The 24341-nt window shown below is 29.0% G+C and overlaps 1 protein-coding gene across 5 annotated transcripts; it reads right to left on the bottom strand.

Moving 5' to 3' along the window:
- Positions 1-1477: 1477 nt before the first annotated feature.
- On the bottom strand, positions 1478-24341 carry LOC135129646 (cytosolic carboxypeptidase-like protein 5). 5 transcript variants are annotated; one of them, XM_064056871.1, is made up of 9 exons: positions 23906-24156; positions 23445-23759; positions 13776-13921; positions 13395-13727; positions 12892-13327; positions 12510-12801; positions 2743-2947; positions 2486-2677; positions 1478-2311 (listed from the first exon to the last, which is right to left on the bottom strand). In XM_064056871.1, exons 2-9 carry the CDS (start codon positions 23674-23676, stop codon positions 1637-1639), a joined length of 2511 nt encoding a protein of 836 aa, XP_063912941.1. In that variant the 5' UTR covers positions 23677-23759; positions 23906-24156; the 3' UTR covers positions 1478-1636. The 5 variants fall into 5 exon arrangements, with proteins under 5 accessions (XP_063912941.1, XP_063912939.1, XP_063912940.1 ...); XM_064056869.1 differs by lacking the exon at positions 23906-24156 and adding an exon at positions 24163-24341 and having other exon boundaries at positions 12510-13327; XM_064056870.1 differs by lacking the exon at positions 23906-24156 and adding an exon at positions 24163-24341 and having other exon boundaries at positions 12510-13327; positions 23445-23753.

Genomic DNA, 24341 nt, shown 5'->3' with positions numbered 1-24341 from the left:
AAACAAGTTCAAAATGGTAATTTTTTTTTAGGGAAATACTGATTTGGCAATTAAGCCCCGCCCCTTTATACACAAAAAAAAAATCATCCCAATTGAGGTGGGGTGCGTGGGCGGGGCTTCTCTTTTGATTCGTGTTTCTTTCTTAATATTCGTAATCTTCGTTGTACATCAAGAAACTTAAGACATAAAGGCAAAAGACAAAATATAAGCCCCGGCCACTCGCCCTCATTTCAATTCTGATGAATTTCTCATTGTTTGTCAGACCGAGGGGCGGAGCGTAATTGCAAAATCCATAATTCCCTATAAAATTTACCACTTTGATAAAGTTTTAAATCTTCGGTTGTGAAAAGAAAACTATGTACAGAAAGAAAAACACGAAACAATGCAAGCCACGCCCACCCGCTCTATCTCAACTGTGATGATTTTTTTATGAATGGGGTGGGGGGCTTATATTTTGCGTTTTTTTTTAGTATACGTAATTTTCTTTTCTTAACAAGAAACTGAAAACGTTTAAAATGGTAAATTTTTTAAGGAAAATACGGATTTTGCAATTAAGCTCCGCCCCCTGGCTCATGACGAATAAAATAAAATTATCCCAATTAAGGTGGGGTGGGTGGGCGGAGCTTATCTTTTGACTTTTGTTTCTTAATATTCGTAATCTTCTTTGTACAAAAGGAAACTTAAAACAAGGTCAAAATGGTAAATTTTCGTAGAGAAGTATATTTTAAAAGAATGGAAAATATAAGGGCGTTTTTTTTTTCAGTATACATATGTAATTTTCTTTTCATAACAAGAAACTGAAAAAAAATTCAAAATGGTAAAATTTTGTAGGGAAATACTGATTTTGCAATCAGGCTTTCCCCTCTGGCTCACGACGAATAAAAAAAAATCATCACAAGTGAGTTGGGGTGGGTGGGCGGGTCTTATTTTTTAATTTTGTTTCTTAATATGCGTAATCTTCTTTCTACAACAAGAAAGTTAAAACATTCTTTTCATGATAAGAAACTGAAAACAAGTTTAAAATGGTAAAATTTCGTATGGAAATAACGGATTTTGCAATTAAGCTCCACCCCCTGGCTCACGACGAATAAAAAAATCGTTACAATTGAGCTGGGGTGGGTGGGCGGGGCTTTTATTTTAACTTTTGTTTCTTTCTTAATATTGGTAATCTTTTTATCATAGAAAACTTAAAACAGGGTAAAAATGGTAAATTTTTGTAGAGAAATATATCAAAAAGGTAAAATAATATTGATGTTTGAAGCAAATTTTTGTGTTGGCAATTCTGAATTATTAGCAGTAATGCTAGTATGTCAGTTCACATATGTCAGTTTTGACACGAGCATGCGCTGTTGCAATTCAAGCAATTACTTACCAGTATCTTGCTAAAAAATGTAAAGGTGCTCTTTTATAAAATAGAAGTTTCACTTTCCACTAGACTGTATAGTATACTGTACCTGCGTTAGAAAAAGAAAATGCGTTTGAGAATCTTGCAATAGTAAATTTTGCTCTTTTATTTCCATCAATCCATCCTAAAGTATTGTATTTGATATAGTATATAAATTTTAACCAAAATATTACAAATCACAAAAATATCACTTTATCAATAAACTAACAATTTACAAAAAGATCCAACCAGTTACTTCGACTTGAGTTTTTTCCGCTTTTTCCCCTTCTCGGCCTTGACGGCCTCCGCCGACGTCTTCGTCAGCCTCCTCAGCGTGTGCTTTTTGAACTTACACTTGGTGAACGACGAATTCTTCGCGAAGTTGTGAACGATAAACGTGGGCCTGCTCGGCCCCGCCTCCACGTTGCTCTTGGTGGTCATCAGCGACGCCACCTCCTGCATCTTACTCTTCTTGGAGAACACCTGCGAGCTGCAGCTCGGCTTCCACGACACCGTCTCGCTCTTCACCTCCTTCGCCTTGCTCTCGTTGCACTTAATGATGCAGATCTCCCGCAGCTTCACCCGCTCCTGCTCGCTCTCTTTGGCGCTCTGCTTCTTCGCCCCTTTGGCGGCCGCAGCCGAGGCGCTGCGCATTTTCCCCCTGCAGATCTTCTTGTCCACGCTAACGCTGCGCTTCAGCCTGTGGGCGAAGTCTTTTTTCGACTTGGGCTTCAGGCTTTTGTTCAGGCGGAAGGTGGACTTCCCGTGGTCGCCGCCGGAGTACGAGCAGCTCGGCTGGGTGCTCGCGGTCATCGCCATGTTTTCTTTGCGTTCGATAGGAACTGTGTTGGGTCTGTTTCGGTTTGCTAATCTCTTGGGCACTGTTACGGGTCTGGACTTCATGATTAAACCATGAGCTGTTTTGCCCTGCAGCAATAAAACTCTTACCAGAGTTATTTTTTATATTTGTAAATAAAACCACAAACCTTCGGTACACATTTTTTTCAAAACAAAAGTATAAAAGTAACAATTTAAACGAAAAGACAGTCACCAATCGACTTCGCTCAAGTCGGATAAGATTGAGTCGTCATGTTGGCCTACCTGATTATGCAGGCCTGCCAGGTTTTTCAGTTTTACTTTGGAGGGGCCGCGAGGTTCTTCCATTTCGTTGGCACAGTTTATGCGTAACCAGTCTTTTAAACCAGAGATGGAATGAAACTCGGAGTTGGGGATGCGAGTGCAGGGGTTCTGGCCGGTCAGGTCGAGGATCGAGGCACCGAGGGATTTGCCAACCTAAGAAAACGAAAAACACCGTTGGAGTGAAGGTACATCAGGAGTAAGCGAAAAAGTGATGGTACCTCTTCGAAAATCTGGGGGGTGAATTTTGGAGGCACTAGAATTGTGTGGACCTTGTTTTGCTGTTCTTTAATAGTGGGTGGGAGAACGTTGACGATTCTTCCTGTGTTGTAGTTACACTCCAGAGTGTAACTTTTGGTTAATCCTGTTAGTTTGAGGACGGCCACACGGCCTGAGCCTTCTCTACTCATGCCGTCTCTTTTATCCCTAGAAATCACACGATTTGTTAGAAAAATATTTTATCTTAAAAAAAAAAAATGAAAAGTTCTACGCAATTCTGGTCGGGCACCAGTTTTTGTACGAATAGGTGAGGACTTTTTCCTAAATTTGATTTTTTTAAGAAATACACCAAAAATTCCCCAGCAATCGCTCCGGTAGTTTTAGATATATCATTCTAATAAAATCACAAACAATTTTTTTTTTGGTACTTTTTTTTTTATAAATTTCCTTGCGAGCCCTATTTGGGCGCCAGTTTTTGTCCAAAAGTTGGTTGAAGGTTATTTCGACAGAATTTCCCTCACCCTTGAAGAAAAGTCCAACAAATGCCGTTTTTTAAAAAAATATGCAATTTGATTTTGCGATTTCTGTTTTGTGCTAAAAATCAAAAAACTGAAAAATCGCGAAATCGAAAAAATGAAGAATAGAAAATTCGAATATCGAAAAATCCAAAATTCGAAAAACTGAGAATGGAAAAACTGAAAAATTGAAAATTCAATGAATCAAATATAAAAAATGAAAAATCGAAAATTCGAAAAAACGAGAACTAAATTAAAGAAAATTCGTATATCGAAAAATTGAAATTCGGAAATTTGACGAATCAAATATTCGAAAAATTGAAAATTCGAGGAATAAAATATTCAAAAAACAAAAACCGAGAAATCCAAAATTTGAAAAAAAAAAACAAATCGAAAAATCGAAAATTCAAGAAATCGAAAAGTAAAACAATTGAAATTAAAAACTGAAGAATGGGACAATTGAAACTTCGAAAATCAGAAAAAAAAATCAAAAATCGATAATTCGATGAATCAAATAACCAAAAACGAAAGTTCGAAAAATCGGAACCGAACAATCGAAAATCGGGAAATCGGAAAGTAAAATTGAAAATTCAAACTTCGGAAACCGTCCAAAATGTGAAAAATTAAAAAAACCAAAATCGAAAATTCTGAAAATCACATGTCGAAAAGCGAACAATCGTAAACCGAAAAATATAAAAAAATCAAAAATTGGAAAAAACAAAAATTCGATGAATAAAATATTGGAAAAAAAAACTCGAGAAATCCAAAATTCGAAAAGTAAAAAAAATCAAATTAAAGACTGAAGAATACTTGAAAATTAGGAAAAAAAAATGAAAATTAAGATTGGAAAACTGAAAAATCGAAAATAGAGTAAAATTGAAAATTCAAACATAGAAAAGTCGAAATTTGTAAAACTGAAAAATGAAAAATCTAAAATTTTATATTCAATTAATCCAGAAAAATTGTAAACCGAAAAATCGTAAATCGAAAATTCGGTGAATGAAATATTCGAGAAATCGAAAAGTAAAAAATTAAAAAATCCCTCAAAAAATCAAAAATGCAAAAATTGAAAAATGGAAAATAAAAACATTCAAATTAAAAACTGAAGAAGGGGAAAATTGAAAACTCGAAAATTAGAAAAACTCACAATTTTAAAAATCGATGAATCAAATATTTGAAAAAACGAAAATTTGCAAATCAAACAAAATTGGAAATTCGGAAATGGGAAAGTCGAAAATTTGTAAAATTAAAAAACCAAAAAATTCAAAATTCGAATAATCCACAATCGAAAAATCGTAAACAGAAAAATCGAAAGATCGAAAAATGGGAAGTCAAAAAAATGGAAAACAGAAAAAACTAAAATCGAAAGAACGAAAAACCGAAGAGAAAAAAAACTGAAAATTCAAATATCAAAAAAATACAAAATTCGAGAAATCGAGAATAGAAAAATCGAACATTCAAGACATCGAAAAGTCAAAAAATTGAGAAGTCTAAAATCTGCGAACTGGAAAAATTAAAAAAATCAAAAACAGGAAAAAACAAAAATCGAAAGAACGAAAAATCGAAAAGAAAAAAAATGAAAATTCAAATATCAAAATCCAAAATTCGCGAAATCGAGAATAGAAAAATCGAACATTCAAGATATCGAAAAGAAAAAAAAATTGAGAAGTCTAAAAACTGCGAAATGGAAAAATCTAAAAAATCAAAACAGGAAAAAAACGTAAATCGAAAGAACGAAAAATCCAAGTCGAAAAATCTAAAAGAAAAAAATGAAAATTCAAATATCGAAAAATCCAAAATTCGGAAAATCAAAAATCGAAAAATCGAACATTCAAGACACCGAAACGAAAAAAAATTGAGAAGTCTAAATATTGAAGAATGGAAAAATCTATAAAACCGAAAATAGGAAAAAACAAAAATTCTAAAATTCGATGAATCAAATATTTGAAAATCGAAAAACTGCAATTTCGAAATATCCAAAAAACAAAAAAATCGAAAAAGGCAAAGTCGAAAAATCCAACATTTCAAAATATCGAAGAATCGACAAATCTAAAATCGGAACCTCGAGAAGTTGAATGATGTAAAATTCGAAAATTCGAGAAATGGAGAATCGAAAAATCGGGACATCAAAACATCTAAAAGTAACAAAATTGAGAAGTTTAAAAACTGAAAAATTGATAAATCTAAAAAATCAACAATAAGAAAGAACGAAAATTCTAAAAATCAAAAATCCGGGGTCGAAAAATTGAACATTCGATGAATCAAATATTTGAAATGCCGAAATATCGAAAATTCGACGAATGAAATATTCCACAAAACGAAGAATCCTTCCTATAATATTGAAAAAACGAAATATGTATGAAAAAATGGAAAGATGAAAAATAGAAAATTCCCCAAATCCAAAATTCGAGCAATCAAATATTCGAAAAATCGAAAACTGAAAGAACGAAAATCGGAAAAACGAGAAGTAAAAAAATCGAGAAATTTAAAATTCTAAAAGTCTAAAATTAGAAAAATCGCAAATTCAAAAACTGAATGGGAATTTGAAAGCTTGAAAATTAGAGAAATCGGAACCGAGAAATCCAAATTCCCAAAAACGAAGAAAAGCAAAATTGAAAATTCGTAGGTACATCAGAAAGCCCCGAAAATTTGAAAAATTGAAAAATCCAAAACCGAAAATTCGTTGAATTTTTCGAATTATTCGAATAATCCAAAAGTGAAAAGTCGAATAATCCAAAAATCGTAATCCAAAAACTGTAAATCGAAAAAAAATGGAAAAATCTCCCGGAAAGTCGAAAAATAAAAATTGAAACATCGAGAAATCGAAAAATGGAAAAGCAGAATTGAAAACTAAAATATATATAATATCGAAAATTCCAAAATTCAAAATATCGAAATTCGAAAAACCGAAAATTCTAGACATCGGAAAGTAAAAAAACTGAAAAGGCTAAAAACTGAAGAATGGGAAAATTGAAAAATCAAAAATTCGGTGAATAAAATATTCGAAAAAACAAAAATTGAGAAATCCAAAATTCCAAAAATCGAAAAATTGAGAATCGAAAATTCAAGAAATTGAAAAGTAAAAAAAAAGAAATTAAAAACTGAAAAATGGAAAAATTGAAATCACAAAAGTCATTAAAATCAAAACATCGAAAAGTAAAAATGAAAATTCGCATATTGTAAAGTCGAAAATTTGAAAAATACAAAAATTGAAAAATTGAAAGATCCAAAATATCGAAAAATCGACAAATCCTTCCTAAATTTCGAAAAATGGAAAGTCGAAAAATCGAAAGATAAAAAATAGAAAATTCCAAAATTCGATTAATCAAATATTCGACATACAGGAAATGGAAAGAACGAAAAATTGAAAAATTCGAAAGCCCATTAATCAAATTCGAAAAAATCTATAAACCGAAAAATGGTAACTCAAAAAATCGAAAATTCGATGAATCAATTATTGGGAAAATCGAAAAACCGAGCATTCGAAATGTTGAAAAATATCACAAAATCGAAAAATGGGAAGTCAAAAAATTGAAAATTCAATAAATTGAAAAAGCAAAAAATCAAAAATCGAAAAGTAGAAAATTGAAAAATCGAAAAAATGAAGAACGAAAAAAATTGAAAAATCGAAAAAGTAAAAAAAGTACATTGGAGATATCGAAAAATTAAAAAATTGAGAAGTCTAAAAACTGAAAAATGGAAAAATTTTAAAAATCAAAAATAAGTAAACGATAATTCGATGATCACTTATTTGAAAAATTGAAAATTGAAAAATCGAAAAACCGTAAATCGAAAAATCTAAAATTCGATGAATCAAATATTCGAAAAATCGAAGGTTGATAAATTGAAAATTTGAAATATCGAAAAATCGAAATCTCAAAAAAATCGAAAAAGGGAAAGTTGAAAAATCCAACATTTAAAAAAATTGATTTTTTTAAGAAATGCACCAAAAATTCCCCAGCAATCGCTCCGGTAGTTTTAGATATATCATTCTAATAAAATCACAAACAATTGTTTCTTGGTACTTTTTTTTTTAATAAATTTCCTCGCGAGCTGTTTGGGCGCCAGTTTTTGTCCAAAAATTGATTGAAGGTTTCGACAGAATTTCCCTCGCCCTTGAAGGAAAATCCAAGAAATGCCTTTTTTTGCAAAAATTATGCAATTTGAATTTGCGATTTTTGTTTTGTGATAATTTCCATCAAGTTAAAATCAGTGGCGTAAATAAGAACTCCGAAAATTCGAAGAAATAGAAAAATCTTTCGGAAAGTCAAAAAATTAAGAACCAAGAACTCGAGAAAAATAAAAAATTGGAGAAATCGGAAAATAAAAAAAACTGAAGAATGGAAAAATGAAAAATACAGAACTCGAGATATCAAAAAATCGAAAAGTAAAAACATTAAAAATTCGAACAGAAAAATCGAAAATTGGAAAAATCCAAAAACTGAAAATCTCCCGGAAAGCAGAAAAATCGAGAAATCGAAAAAATGAAGAATAGAAAATTCGAAAATCGAAAAATCCAGAATCGAAAAGCCGAAAATTCTAGATATAGGAAAGTAAAAAAATTGAAAAGTCGAAAAACTGAGAATGGAAAAATTGAAAAACCGAAAATTCAAGAAATCGAAAAGCAAAAAAATTGAAATTAAAAACTGAAGAATGGGACAATTGAAAACTCGAAAATTAGAAATATGTACCGACAATTTTAAAAATGGATGAATCAAATATTCGAAAAAACGAAAATTCGAAAATCAAGTAAAATTGAAAATTCGAAAATCGGAAAGTCGAAAATTTGTAAAATTAAAAAACCAAAAAATTGAAAATTCCAAAATCGCAAATTCCGTGAATCATATAGTCTAATAATCCACAATCGAAAAATCGAACAATCGAAAAATCAAACAATCGAAAAACCGTAAACAGAAAAATGGTAAATGGAAAGATCGAAAAATGGGAAGTCAAAAAAATGGAAAATTCGATATTTCGACAAATTGGAAAGTCGAAAAATTGAAAATGCAAATATCAAAAAATCCAAAATTCGAGAAATTGAGAATCGAAAATTTAAAAAACTGAGAAGTCTAAAAACTGCGGAATGGGAATATCTAAAACATCAAATACAGAAAAAACTAAAATCGAAAGAACGAAAAATCGAAGAAAAAAATTGAAAATTCAAATATTGAATAATCCAAAATCTGGAAAATCGAAAATTCGAAAAAATCGAACATTCAAGACATCGAAAAGTCAAAAAATTGAGAAGTCTAAAAACTGCGGAATGGAAAAATAAAAAAATCAAAAACAGGAAAAAACAAAAATCGAAAGAACGAAAAATCAAAAAATCCAAAATTCGGAAAATCGAAAAGTCGAGATATTGTGAATCAAAAAATCGAACATTCGAGACACCGAAAAGTGAAAAAATTGACAAGTCTAAAAACTGCGAAATGGAAAAATCTAAAAAATCAAAAACAGGAAAAAAACGTTAATCGATGAATCAAATGTTTGAAATGTCGAAATATCGAAAATTCGACGAATGAAATATTCCACAAAACGAAGAATCCTTCCTATAATATTGAAAAAACGAAATATGTATGAAAAAATGGAAAGATGAAAAATAGAAAATTCCCAAAATCCATCGAATTCGAAAAATTGAAAACTGCAAGAACGAAAAATCGAAAATTCGGAAAGTTGAAAAATTGAAACATCGAAAAATTGGAAAATAAAAAAACTGAAAATGAAATGAATCAAAAATCCAAAATTCAATCAAATATTCGAAAAATCGAAAGAACGAAAAATAAAAAATTCGGAAAGTTGGAAAATTGAAACATCGAAAATTTGATGAATGAAATATATATTTGGAAAATCGAAAACCGAAAAACAGAATTCGAAATATCGAAAAATTGAAAATTCGAATTATCGAAAAAACGAAATATCAAAAAATGGAAAAATGGAAAGTCAAAAATCGAAGAGTAAAAACACTGAAAATTCAAATGTCGAAAAATTCAAAATTCGAAAAATCACAAATTCAAGAAATTTAGAACAACGAAGACATCGAAAGGTTAAATAATTGAGAAGTCGAAAAACTGAAGAATGGAAAAATCTGAAAAATCAAAATAGGAAAAAACAAAAAAAAAAATCTGAAAGTCAAAAAATTAAAAAATCAAAAAATGCACATTTGAAAAATTCAAAATTGAAAAATTTTAAATTCTAAGAATCGATGAATCAAATATTCGAAAAATCGATAAATCCTTGCTCCAATATTGAGAAAACGAAATAACAAAAAATCGAAAAATGGGAAATTAAAAAATAAAAAATTCGATAAATCGAAAAATTGGAAAGTCAAAAATCGACAAGTACAAAATTGGAAAATCGAAAAAATGAAGAATAGAAAAATTGAAAAATCGCAAAGTAAAAAAATTGAAAATTCACATATCGAAATCAAGAATCGAAAAATCGAACATTGGCTCATCGAAAAGTTACAAAATTGAAAGTCTAAAAACTGAAGAAAGGAAAAATTTGAAAATTCGGAAAATCCAAAAACAGAAAAATTAAAAAATTGAAAATTCGGTGAATCACATCGAAAATCGAAAGAACGAAAAATTGGAAACTCGAAAAACCGAAGAGTAAAAAAATCGAAAATTCGAACATCAGAAAATGTAAAAATCAGAAATTTCAAAATATCGAAAATGACTGAAATATTCGAAAAATGCAAAAATCCAAAAATCGATCAATCAAAAATTCGAAAAATCGAAAACTGAAAGAACGAAAAATCGAAAATTCGAAAAGTTGAAAAATTGAAACATCGAGAAATCGAAAAAAGATCGACACATCGAAAAATTGAAACATCGAAAATTTCATGAATGAAATATTTGGAAAATCGAAAACCGAAAAACAGAATTCGAAATATCGAAAAAATGAAATATCAAAAAATGGAAAAATGGAAAGTCAAAGATCGAAAAGTAAAATATTGAAAAATTGAAAAAAATGAAGAATAGAAAAACTGAAAAATCGAAAAGTAAAAACACTGAAAATTCAAAATTCGAAAATTCACAAATTCAAGAAATCTAGAATCGAAAAATACAACAAAAACATCGAAACGTTAAAAAATTGGGAAGTCGAAAAACTGAAGAATGGAAAAATCTGAAAAATCAAAATAGGAAAAAACAAAAAAAAGATATTCCAAAATTCGGAAAGTCAAAAAATTAAAAAATCAAAAAAATGCAGAATGGAAAATTCGATAAATCACATTCGAAAAATTCAAAATTGAAAAATTTAAAAATCTAAGATTCGATGAATCAAATATTTGAAAAATCTAAAAAGCGAGAAATCGAATATCGAATGATCTAAAATTACAAAAATCGATAAATCGTTCCTACAATATCGAAAAAACGAAATAACAAAAAATCGAAACATAAAAAAAATCCAAAATTCGGTCAATCAAATATTCGAAAAAACAAAATTGAACGAACAAAAAATCGAAAATTCGGAAAAAATTGAAAAATAAAAAATAGAAAACTTGAGAATTCAAAAAATCGATAAGAAAAAATAAAAATGAAAATTCGAAGATCGAAACCGAAAAATTGGTAAACAAAAAAATTAAAAATGAGATGAATCAAAAATCCAAAATTCAATCAAATATTCGAAAAATCGAAAATCGAAAAGACGAAAAATTGAAAATCCGGAATGCTGAAAAATTGAAACAGAAATAAAAAAAATGAAAATTCGAAGATCGAAAAATTGAAACATCGAAAATTCGATGAATCAAATATTTGGAAAATCAAAAAAATTAAAAATCGAAAATTCGAAAAATCACAAATTCAAGAAATCGAGAATTGAAAAATCCGACATTGCAGACATCGACAATTAAAAAAAATTGAGATATCGAAAAACTGAAGAATGAAAAAATCTGAAAAATCAAAATAGGAAAAAACCAAAAAAAAAAAAATTCGAAAATTCGTCAAGTTGAAAAATAAAAAAATGAAATACAAAATTCGATAAATCACATCCGAAAAATTCAAAATTGAAACATCGTAAGTCAAAAAAACTAAAATTCTAAGATCCGATGAATCAAATATTCGAAAAACCAACAAATCGATAATCTGCCGTACAATATCGAAAACACGAAATATAAAAAAATGGAAAAATGGATAGTTAAAAAATAAAAAATCCGATAAATTGAAAAATTGGAAAGTCAAAAATCGAAAAAATGAAGAATAGAAAAACGGAAACATCTAAAAGTAAAAAAATTGAAAACCCAAAATTCAAAAAATCACAAATTCAAGAATCGAAAAATCGAACATTGGATCATCGAAAAGTCTAAAAACTGAAGAAAGGAAAAATCGGAAAAATCAAAATAGGAAAAAATCAAAAAAAAATTCGTCAAGTTGAAAAACTGAAAAATAAAAAAATTAAATATAGAAAATTCGATAAATCACATCCGAAAAATTCAAAATCGAAAAATCATAAATCAAAAAAACTAAAATTCTAAGATTCGATGAATCAAATATTCGAAAAATCGAAAAACCGAGAAATCGATAATCCTCCCTACAATATCGAAAGAACGAAATATCAAAATATCGAAAAATGAATAATTAAAAAACAAAAAATTCGATTAATTGAAAACTTGGAAAGTCAAAAATCGATAAAAACAAAATTGAAAAAAAGAAAAAAAGGAAGAATAGAAAAACTGAAAAATCTAAAAGTAAAAAACTTGAAAATTCAAATATCGAAAAGTTAAAAAATTAAGTCTAAAAACTGAAGAAAGGAAAAATTTGAAAAATCAAAAATAGGAAAAACCGAAAATTCGGAAAATCCATAAACTGGAAAATCGAAAATTCGATGAATCACATTTGAAGAATGGAAAATTGAAAATTCGAACAATCGAAAAATCGACATATCTAAAATCGAAAGATAAAAGTCGACACAGGCAGACACACAGACAGCCAGAGTGAAACGGGAGAACGGGGTCATAAAAAGTCGAGAAAACATGAAAATAGCTACACCTTAAACTCGAAAAGTAAAAAGCGTCAAGGTTTTGTCAAGTTCAATAGTTTTCCAATAACTCGTATTTTTTTTTACTTTTTCACAGTATTATTTTCGTGCCCAAAACGCTCCCACAAACCCCCCACCCCCATTATGCAATATCGTGTCGTGAATAAATTGAAACGAAATAATCAATACACCTCCATAAAATTAAAATCAATCCATTATTATTTTTAGAATAATTTGGGTCACCCCAATCGATACTCCCCGAGAAATTTCCAACATACCTGAGATACATATTCCGCTCGGTAAAATTGCAGGCAGTGAAATGAAAATTATGGTTATTGATGCTCATCAACTTCGGCAGCAACATACACTCCACATTCCTCTCCAAATCCTCGAAGTGATTCCCGTACATAAAAATCCCCTTCTTCGAGGCGTGCCCGTGCAGATCCAGATACAAAAACAACCCCGACTCGTTCGAGTTGATGTCGCCTTGCGTATTCTCGTTATTAATCTTAATCTCCTCCACAAAATCGCGGACGTCGTTCACACTCCTACACTTTCTGCAAGCGTTGCCTGAATAAAAAGATTTATCTACGTTAGACTTAGGCGACATATTCGAGAGCCCTGAGATCGCGTCGTCCAGTTTGATAGTAAACGTCTTACATTTCATGCACCAGACACTTCTGTTGCTGTTGTTCTCTTCCAGACTCATATTCGACACTTTCATGCTAATATTGTTATCACCCTGTATATTATCCGAGTGTTTCAAATCGTGCTCGGAGCTCGACTCCATCGTGTCTTCTTTCTCGTGCCCGTAGTGATAGTATCTGATGAGCGCTCTAGCTGCATAGACCGGCGGGTGCTGGGACAACAGAGGACTGAGATAGAGGCGGTTCAAGTTGATGCCTCTGGTATCCGTGCGATAATGACCCATAGCGACCCCGTCGGGGTTCAGAAAAGGGACCATCTTGAACACGTACAACCGCCTCAGCATTATGGCCACGGGGTCGTCTCGGGTGAGAAGGAGGGTCAAGAAGCCGTTGAAAACAAAAGTCGAGGGGGTTTCCCCTGGGTGCACCCGCGCAGACACAAAGATCACCTAAAAACAAAAAAACACAAAGTCGCTCGGGCACCAGTTTTCAATAAACAAACTTTTTCGTACTTACTTTCTTCCCTACGAACTTGAACGGCCTCGCCGTATTCTTGTCCGGAAAGAGATTCTTCAACCTAACCTCCGCTTCTGGAGTAATTCCATGATACGAAGAAATCGTCAATAAATTCACGTCTCTCCCTCCAAGCGATCGACACACCACTTCTTTGGTATAGTATATGTCATCCTCGTAGGTGGCAATATAATGCTCGAATCTTAGATCTATATTTGATAGCATCTTTTGTAAATCTGAGTAGGAAAATGGGTATGTAAAAGCAAAGTACGTTACACTATGAACATTTTCTGGTGTTTTAAATTTAAAACTAAGCGTAAATACATCGTCGACAGTCTGAAAAACGAAGGTGAGTATGTGGGGGTGAAAGTTGGGGGGGCTTACGTTGTGAATTGGTTTATCACGTATACGTTCCCATTGCGGTTTGCCCGGTACGACGCGGTAAACGGGGGCCATACCTTGGCTGTACATTTTTCCTTGACGGTTGAGGTCCACGATGTTTAGTCTCACTAGGAGAGATGGTGAGTGGGCTGCAATTAAAAAAGATTTGTTCTCGTGAAAGTCGCACAAACAGCCTGCGCGGAAGCTTGATGAGTTGTGTGTGTTTTCTAACCAATGGGAACGGTTGTGCGCAATTTGGGTGTGCTTGACGCTACTAAAGTCCGGGAGCGAATTCTTTACTTTAAAAGTCTAAATTGAAAAATTGAAACACTAAAGAATGGAGAAATTGAAAATGGAAAATTCGAAAAATCAGATGTCGAAAATCGAAAACAACTGAAAAGGTAAAAGTTTGAAAAATCTTCCAGAAAGTCGAAAAATCAAGAAATTGAAAAATCGAGAAATCGAAAACTCGATAAACCAAAAAATCGAAAAATACAAAAACTGAAATGCCTAAAAACTAAAAATTGAAAAATGGAAAAGCTGGACATTGAAAAAACAAAATTCGAGAAATCGAAAATTCGAGACATTGAAAATTAAAAAAATTGGAAAGTTAAACTGAAAAATCTTCCGGAAAGTCGAAAAATCAAAAAATTCGTGAAATGGAAAATTGGAAGCATCGCAACGTTAAAAATTGAAAAGTTTAAAAACTGAATATTGAAAAAACTTGAAAAATCGAAATTTGATGAATTAGATATTCGAAAAAACGAAAAAAGGAGAAATTAAAAAATCTAAAATTGAAAAATAGAAAAATTAATGAAAAAACAGAAAAGTCGAAAACTAAAAAAAATTAAAATTCGATATCGAAAGATCGATAAATCCAAAATTCAAAATACAGAAAATTCGAGAAATCGAAAAATTGAGATATCAAAAAGTAATAAACCGAAAAGTTTAAAAATTTAAGAAAGAAAGAATTGAAAAATTAAAAATTCTATAAATCAGATATTCGAAAAAACGAAAATTCGAAAATCAAAAATTTGATATCGAAAATCGTGAATTGCAAAATCTAAAATTCGAGACATCGAACAGTAAGAAAATTGAACAATTTAAAACCTGAAAAATCTTCCGGAAAGTCGAAAAATCAAAAAATTGAAAAATCGAAAGATCGAAAACTCGATAAGTCAAAAAACTGAAATGTAAAAAAATTGAAAAATCAAAACTTGGAAAATCGAAAAAATTGAAAAATAAAACATCGAAAACTTGAGAATTCAAAAAATCGAAAAGAAAAAAATTGAAAAATTGAAAAAATGAATGGATCGATGAATCAGATATTTGAAGAAACGAAAATTCAAAAAATCGAAAAATCGAAAAAGTGAAATATTCAAAATTCGAAAATTTAAAAGCTAGAGAAATGGAAGAATCGAAAATTCGAGACATCGAAAACTCAAAATCGAAAATCCAAAAACTGAAACCGGAAGATTGAAAAATCAAAAATCAAAAAATCGAAAAAAAAAGAAACATCTTCCGAAAAGTCGAATAGTAATAAAAAATTGAAAACTCGAGATCGAAAAGTAAAAAAGTTTAAAAATTGAAAAATCGAAAACTACAGAAATCGAAAAATCGAAACACCGAAAAGGTAACAGTTTGAAAATCTTCCGGAAAGTCGAAAAATCCAAAAATTGAAAAATCGAGAAATAGAAAACTCGATACACCAAAAAATCGAAAAGTAAAAAAACAAAATTCGAAGAAACGAAAATTCGAAAAACGAAATAACAAAAATCGAAAATTCGAGACATTGAAAATAAAAAAAGAGTTAACAAACTGAAACATCTTCCGGAAAGTCGAAAAATCAAAAAATTGAAAAATCGAAAATGGAAAAAAAGCGACAAAAAATAAAAAAAAATGGAAAAAATGAAAGATCGAAAAGTAAAAAAAATGAAAATTCGTGAAATCGAAAATTCGAAACGTAAAAAATTGAAAAGTTTAAAAACTGATAATTGAAAAAACTTGAAAAATCGAAATTTCGATGAATTAGATATTCGAAAAAACGAAAAAAGGAGAAATTAAAAAAATCCATCCAAAATTGAAAAATAGAAAAAATTAATGAAAAAACAGAAAAGTAAAAAAATTTGAAAATTCGATATCCGAAGATCAATAAATCCAAATTCGAAATACAGAAAATTCGGGAAATCGAAAAATTGAGACAACAAAAAGTAATAAACTGAAAAGTTTAAAAATTTAAGGAAGAAAAAATTAAAAATTCCATAAATCAGATATTCGAAAAAACGAAAATTCGAAAAACCGAAAAATCGAAAATTCCAGAAATGAACATTCGTGAATCGAAAAATCTAAAATTCGAGACACCGAAAAGTTAAAGAATTGAAAAATTTAAAAACTGAAAAATCTTTCGGAAAGTCGAAAAACAAAAAAATTGAAAAATCAAAAAATTGAAAAATCGAGAAATGGAAAACTCGATAAACCAAAAAACTGAAAAGTAAAAAAACTGAATTGCCTAAAAACTGAAAATTGAAGAATGGAAAAACTGGAATTAAAAAAATAAAAAAAAATTGAAAAATCTTTGAAAATGTCGAAAAATCAAAAAGTGAAAAACAGTAAGGCGTAAAGTTTAAGAACTGAAGAATGAAAAAATTGAAAAATCAAAATTCGAAGAAACGAAAATTCGAAAAACGAAAGGCAAAAATAGAATTCGAGAAATTGAAGATTCCAGACATTGAAAATAAAAAAAAATGAAAAATTCGAAACATCAAAAAACTGAAAAATGGAAAATCGGAAATTAGAAAAGTGTAAAAAACGACAAAAAAATTAAAAAATGGAAAACATGAAAGATCGAAAAGTAAAAAAAATGAAAACTCGTGAAATCGAAAATTCGAAACGTAAAAAATTGAAAAGTTAAAAAACTGAATATAGAAAACACTTGGAAAATCGAAAATTCGATGAATTAGATATTCCAAACAACGAAAAAAAATCCAAAATTGAAAAATAGAAAAAATTAATGAAAAAACAGAGATGTCGAAAAGTAAAAAACGATTGAAAATTCGATATCGAAGATAAGAAGATAAATCCAAAATTCGAAATACAGAAAATTCGAGAAATCGAAAAATTGAGATATCAAAAAGTAATAAACTGAAAAGTTTAAAAATTTAAGAAAAAATAAAAAAATTAAAAATTCCATAAATCAGATATTCGAAAAAACGAAAATTCTAAAAACCGAACAATCGAAAATTAAAAATTTTATATCGAAAAATCGAAAATTCCAGAAATGAAAATTCGGGGAAATCGTGAATCGAAAAATCTAAAATTCCAGACATCGAAAAGTAAAAAAATTGAAAAATCGAAAAACTAACGACGGAAACATTGAAATTGAAAAATCAAAACTTGGAAAATCGAAAAAATAAATGGAAAAATTGAAAAATAGAAAAGTAAAAAAGATAAAAAATCGAAAAATTCAAAATTCGAGACATCGAAAAATACAAAAGAATAATTGTTAAATTTAAGAACTGAAGAATGAAAAAATTGAAAAATCGAAAAATCCATGAATCAGATATTTGAACAAACGAAAATTTGAAAAACCAAAAATTGAAACATTGGAAGTCCAAAAATTGAAAAATCCAAGTACGAAAATTCGAGACATCCAAAAGTAAAAAAATTGAAAAGTTTAAAAATTGAAAAATCTTCCGGAAAGTCGAAAAATAAAAAAATTGAAAAATTGAGAGATTGAAAACTCGATAAGTCAAAAAATAGAAATGTAAAAAAATTGAAAAATCGAAAAACTCGCGATGGAAAAATTGAAATTGAAAAATCAAAACTTGGAAAATCGAAAAAATTGAAAAATAAAAAATCGAAAACTTGAGAATTCAAAAAATCGAAAAGAAAAAAATTGAAAAATCGAAAAAATTAATGGAAAAATTGAAAAATAGAAAAGTAAAAAAAAATTAAAATTCGATATCGAAAAATCGAAAAATTCAAAATTCGAAAAATTTAAAATTCGTGACATCGGTAAGAAAAAAAAACGAAACGTTTAAAAACTGAAGAATGAAAAAATTGAAAATCGAAAATTCGATGAATCAAATATTCGAAAAATTTAAAAATAGAGAAATCAAAAAGGAAAAACAATAAAAATTCGAATATGGAAAAATCGACACAGCGAAAAGTTAAAAGTTTGAAAAGTTTAAAAACTGAAAAATCTTCCACAAAGTAGAAAAATCAAAAAATTGTAAAAACGAGAAATCGAAAACTCGAAAAATCAAAAAATTGAAAAATCGGAAAGTAAAAAAAATTGAAAATTCGATATTCAAAAGATCGGTAATACCAAAATTCGAAACATAGAAAATTCTAGAAATCGAAAAATCGAGACATCAAAAAGTAAAAAACTAAAGAAAGAAATAAATTGAGAAATTATATTTCGATATCAAATTTTTCAATTTTTTTTTCTTTTTTTCGATACATCAGATATTCGAAAATACGAAAATTCGAAAAACCGAACAATCGAAAATCAAAAAGGCGGTAGTCGAAAAATTGATAAATCAAAAAGTAAAAATTGAAAATTTGATATCAAAAAAATGCAAAATTCCAAAAATGAAAATTTCGGAAATCGAGAATCGAAAAATTAAAAATTCGGACATCGCAAAATAAAAAAATTGAAAAGTTTAAAAACTGAAAAGTTTTTGGGAAAAAGTCAAAACATCAAAAATTTAGAAATCGAAAAGCAAAAGAGAATAATTGTCAAGTTTAAGATCTGACGAATGAAAAAATTGAAAAATCGAAAATTCGATGAATCGGATATTTGAAGAAACGAAAATTCAAAAAACCGAAAAAACGAAAAAGTGAAATATTCAAATTTAGAAAAATAGAAAATTCGAGAAATCGAAGAATCGAAAATTCAAGACATCGAAAACTCAAAATCGAAAATCCAAAAACTGAAACCGAAAGATTGAAAAATCAAAAATCAAAAAATTGAAAAAAAAAAAATCTTCCGAAAAGTGGAAAAGTAATAAAAAATTGAAAACTCGAAATCGAAAAATACAAAATTCTAAAGATAGAAAATCCAAGAAATCGAGATCGAAAAATCGGAAATTCCTGACATCGAAAAGTAAAAAAGTTTAAAAATTGAAAAATCAAAAACTACAGAAATCGAAAAATGGAAACACTGAAAAGGTAAAGTTTGAAAATCTTCCAGAAAGTCGAAAAATCAAAAAACTGAAAAATCGAGAAATCGAAAACTCGATAAACCAAAAAATCGAAAAGGAAAAAAACTGAAATGCCTAGAAACCTAAAATTGAAGAAAGGAAATTGAAAAAACCAAAATTGTAAAAATGAAAAAAATTGAAAAATCTTTGAAAATGCCGAAAAATCAAAAACTGAAAAACAGTAAGGCGTAAAGTTTAAGAAACTGTAGAATGAAAAAATTGAAAAATCAAAATTCGAAGAAACGAAGATTCGAAAAACCGAACAATCAAAAATAAAAAATTTGATATCGAAAAATCCAAAATTCCAAAAATTAAAATTCGGGAAAATCGTGAATCAAAAAATATAAAATTGGAAACGCCGAAAAGTAAAAACATTGATAAATTTAAAAACTGAAAAATCTTCTGGAAAATCGAAAAATCAATAAATTGAGAGGTCGAAAAGCAAAAAAAAAAATTGAAAACTTGATATCGAAATATTTAAAATTCGAGACATCGAAAAATACAAAAGAATAATTGTTAAATTTAAGAACTGAAGAATGAAAAAATTGAAAAATCGAACATTCGATGAATCAGATATTTGAAGAAACAAAAATTCAAAAAACCGAAAAATGAATTATTCAAAATTCGAAAAATCGAAAATTCGATGAATCAGATATTTGAAGAAACAAAAATTCAAAAAACCGAAAAATGAATTATTCAAAATTCGAAAAATAGAAAATTCGAGAAATCGAAGAATCGAAAATTCGAGACATCGAAAAGTAAAAAAAATTGAAAAGTTTAAAAACTGAAAAATCTTCCAGAAAATCGAAACATCAAAAAATGAAAAATCGGGAGATCTAAAACTCGATAAGTCAAAAAATTGAAATTAAAAAAAAATTGAAAATCGAAAACTTGAGAATTGAAAAAATCGAAAAGAGAAAAATTGAAAAATCCAAAATTCGAGAAATCGAATCGATAAGAAAAAACAATGAAAATTCGAATACGAAATAATCGAGACAAGTTAAAAGTTTGAAAAATTTAAAAAGTTTAAAAACTGAAAAATCTTCCCGAAAGTAGAAAAATAAAGAAAATGAAAATTAAAAAAGATGAATGGAAAAAAAAATAAAAAATTTGAAAATTGGATATCAAAAGATCGATAATTCCAAAATTCGAAAAATAGAAAATTCGAGTAACCGAGAAATCGAGACATTAAAAAGTAAAACCTAAAGAAAAAAAATTGAAAAATTGTATTTTTCGAAATCAAATTTTTCAATTTTTTCTTTCTTTCTTTCTTTCGATAAGTCAGATATTCGAAAAAACGAAAATTCCAAAATCAAAAAAGCGATAGTCGAAAAATTGAAAACTTGATATAGAAAAATACGCAATTATAAAAGGAAAATTCGGGAATTCGAGAATCGAAAAATTAAAAATTTGGACACCCAAAAGTAAAACAATTGGAAAGTTTAAAATCTGAAACGTTTTTGGGAAAAAGTCGAAAAATCAAAAAATTTAGAAATCGAAAAGCAAAAAAATTGAAAATTTGATATCAAAAAATCCAAAATTCAAGACATCGAAGAGAAAAATTGAAATATCGAAAAAATAAATGGAAAAACTGGAAGATCGAAAAGTAAAAAAAATGAAAATTCGATATCGAAAAATCCAAAAATCCAAAATTTGAAAAAATTAAAATTCAAGACATCGAAAAGAAAAAAACTGAGAAGTTCAAAACCTGAAGAATGCAAAAATTAAAAAGTCGTTAATTCGATAAATCATATATTCGAAAAAACAGACATCGAAAAGTAATTCGAGACTTTGAAAAGTACAAAAATTGAAAAGTTCACAAACTGAAAAATCTTCCAGAAAGTCGAAACATAAAAAAATCGAAAAACTGAAGATGCAGAAATTGAAAAACCGAAAAGTAAAAACATTGATAAATTTAAAAACTGAAAAATCTTCTGGAAAATCGAAAAATCAATAAATTGAGAGGTCGAAAAGCAAAAAAAAAAATTGAAAACTTGATATCGAAATATTTAAAATTCGAGACATCGAAAAATACAAAAGAATAATTGTTAAATTTAAGAACTGAAGAATGAAAAAATTGAAAAATCGAAAATTCGATGAATCAGATATTTGAAGAAACAAAAATTCAAAAAACCGAAAAATGAATTATTCAAAATTCGAAAAATCGAAAATTCGATGAATCAGATATTTGAAGAAACAAAAATTCAAAAAACCGAAAAATGAATTATTCAAAATTCGAAAAATAGAAAATTCGAGAAATCGAAGAATCGAAAATTCGAGACATCGAAAAGTAAAAAAAATTGAAAAGTTTAAAAACGAATCTTCCAGAAAATCGAAACATCAAAAAATGAAAAATCGGGAGATCTAAAACTCGATGAGTCAAAAAATTGAAATTAAAAAAAAATTGAAAATCGAAAACTTGAGAATTGAAAAAATCGAAAAGAGAAAAATTGAAAAATGGAAAAATTGAAAAATCCAAAATTCGAGAAATCGAATCGATAAGAAAAAACAATGAAAATTCGAATATGAAATAATCGAGACAAGTTAAAAGTTTGAAAAATTTAAAAAGTTTAAAAACTGAAAAATCTTCCCGAAAGTAGAAAAATAAAGAAAATGAAAATTAAAAAAGATGAATGAAAAAAATTGAAAAATCGGAAAATAAAAAATTTGAAAATTGGATATCAAAATATCGATAATTCCAAAATTCGAAAAATAGAAAATTCGAGTAACAGAGAAATCGAGACATTAAAAAGTAAAACCTAAAGAAAAAAAAATTGAAAAATTGTATTTTTCGAAATCAAATTTTTCAATTTTTTCTTTCTTTCTTTCTTTCGATAAATCAGATATTCGAAAAAACGAAAATTCGAAAATCAAAAAAGCGATAGTCGAAAAATTGAAAACTTGATATAGAAAAATACGCAATTATAAAAGGAAAATTCGGGAATTCGAGAATCGAAAAATTAAAAATTTGGACACCCAAAAGTAAAACAATTGGAAAGTTTAAAATCTGAAACGTTTTTGGGAAAAAGTCGAAAAATCAAAAAATTTAGAAATCAAAAAGCAAAAAAATTTAAAATTTGATATCAAAAAATTCAAAATTCAAGACGTCGAAGAGAAAAATTGAAATATCGAAAAAATGAATGAAAAAACTGGAAGATCGAAAAGTAAAAAAAATGAAAATTCGATATCGAAAAATCCAAAAATCCAAAATTTGAAAAAATTAAAATTCGAGACATCGGAAAGAAAAAAATTGAAAAGTTCAAAACCTGAAGAATGCAAAAATTAAAAAGTCGATAATTCGATAAATCAGATATTCGAAAAAACAGACATCGAAAAGTAAAAAAAAATTGAAAAATTTAAAAACTGAAAAATCTTCGGGAAAATCGAAAAATCAATAAGGAGAGAGAAAAATTGAAGATGCAGAAATTGAAAAATCGAAAAGTAAAACAATTGAAAAATCTAAAGGCTGACGAATGGAAACATTGAAAATCGAAAAATTGAAATATCAAAAAAATTGAGAAACCTTCCGGAAGTCGAAAAATAAAAAAATTGAAAAATCAAAAATCGAAAACTAGAAATATAAAAAAAGAGAAAAAAATTGAAAAATGGAAATAATGAATGGAAAAATTGAAACATCGAAAAGTGAAAACAATGAAAATTCGAGAAATCGAAAATTCGATGAATCGAAGAAAGGAAAAATTGAAAAATCAGAAATGGAAAAATAGAAAATTGTAAAAATCAAAAATTGGAAAAATTGAAAAGTAAAAAAAATGGAAATTCGATATCGAAAGATCGATCAACTCAAAATTCAAAAGATAGAAAGTTCGAGACATCGAAAAGTAAAAAAATTGAAAAGTTCAAAAACCGAAAAATCTTCCGCAAAATCAAAAAATCAAAAAACGGAAAAATTTGGAGAAATTGAAAAATCGGAAGAGGCAAAATAAAAAAATTGTCAAAAAATCGGAAAGGAAAAAATTCTAAAGTTTAAGAACTGATTAATGAAAAAATTGAAAAATCGAAAATTCGATGAATCGAATGTTCCAAAAATCGAAAAATCCTTCCTATAATCTTATTATAATTTTTACAATTTTGATTTTTTCCTCAAAAATTTGCACGTCAAGTGTAAAAAGTCAACACGGTCTCATAAACCACAAATAGAGTACGTTATATAAAACTTAAACAACATTTATTATTGTAAATTTTGGATGTGACGTTAAACATTGTTGGTGGGTTCAAACACAGAATTAATTAAAAAAAGTTCGCTTTTTTGTGGCATTTTTACAGAAATTTGATCAAACACACATATAATAATGAAACATTTTACTATGTAGAATTTTCCAGTAGAAAACCTAACCTCACTTACGCGCTACTTTCTAACAGGGCAGAATCACACCGAAAAAAAATAATATGGTTGTGTGATACAAACTGATACAATCTTATCATCACCAATCAATACAAATTTTCGTACCTTTCACTCCAAAATAAAACCAAGTCCTGTTCCCATTTTCGAACTCGGTCCCGCAGCAGTCAGGCCTCGTCCACAGGTTAAACTCAGCGTCCGGTATTTCGGGGGGCGCCTTTGCCGAGTTATTGGGAACGCTGATAACCGATTCATTCGTAGGTACGAACGCCACTTTGGCAAGATTGGCTGAGTCGAAATCATTGTAGAACGTGAATCCAGAACACTCGATTCCTGCCATTACTTTACTTGAATCTCAAGCAGCTAAGGTTTCCCATGATACACTATTCCAGAATTTGTACGAAAGACAACTGGGGCCTGAAACTGCGTTTTGTTGAGGCGTCTACTCGTCTTTTCAGACAGCATGTAAATAAAACCGTGACATTTGGATCAGCTGTTTTTTCACAGCAAGGTAAAAGTTATGGGTGTAGGAGATGGGTGTTGCACAATATTTGGGTCAAGCCACTTACCAATTTAGAAAAATATATTTAGTACAAGGATTATAAAGAAGCACGGAATATTTTTGATGGCATTTTATAGAGTGACAATTGTTTGTTGTGCTTCTATGACACAGTTGTGACAGATGAAGAGTGACAGTTAATGACAACAATTAGTTACTAGTTTTGACACTTGTTGTTATTTACCAGGGGGGGGGACGAGTTTGGGACAAATTGGGGCGAACGGGGACGTTAATTTCACAAATTTAGCTAAATTGGCCACACAGTACCTACAACACGCAAAACTAAAATGCCACTGAGTTTGTCTGGTTCGCTTTGCGGGGTAGGGCAATGTCGATAATTCCCAAGGCTGAAAACCCATCGATTGGGTGGTAATTTGAAAACGCGGCTGAAAATTAATTAAAATCATGAGACAAGCCCATTATTAACTGAATTAGATTTCCACACT

The sequence above is a fragment of the Zophobas morio genome, unplaced genomic scaffold, assembly GCF_036711695.1.
Source record: "Zophobas morio isolate AGI-343-1 ecotype UQ-CSIRO unplaced genomic scaffold, CSIRO_AGI_Zmor_V1 ptg000016l, whole genome shotgun sequence".
Classification (NCBI taxonomy): Eukaryota; Metazoa; Arthropoda; class Insecta; order Coleoptera; family Tenebrionidae; genus Zophobas; species Zophobas morio.
The sequence above is the reverse complement of the archived record's forward strand: the minus strand, read 5'-3'. Positions and strand labels throughout refer to the sequence as shown.

Excerpts from the sequence above, each read along its gene's own strand:
- LOC135129646 (XM_064056869.1), bottom strand. The coding sequence starts at position 23,676 with ATGGCAGGAATCGAGTGTTCTGGATTCACGTTCTACAATGATTTCGAC. Across the intron at positions 13,922-23,444 it reads GTTTTATTTTGGAGTGAAAG|CCCACTCACCATCTCTCCTA; the intron begins GTACGAAAATTT and ends TTTTAATTGCAG. Across the intron at positions 2,678-2,742 it reads CCCCCCAGATTTTCGAAGAG|GTTGGCAAATCCCTCGGTGC; the intron begins GTACCATCACTT and ends TCGTTTTCTTAG.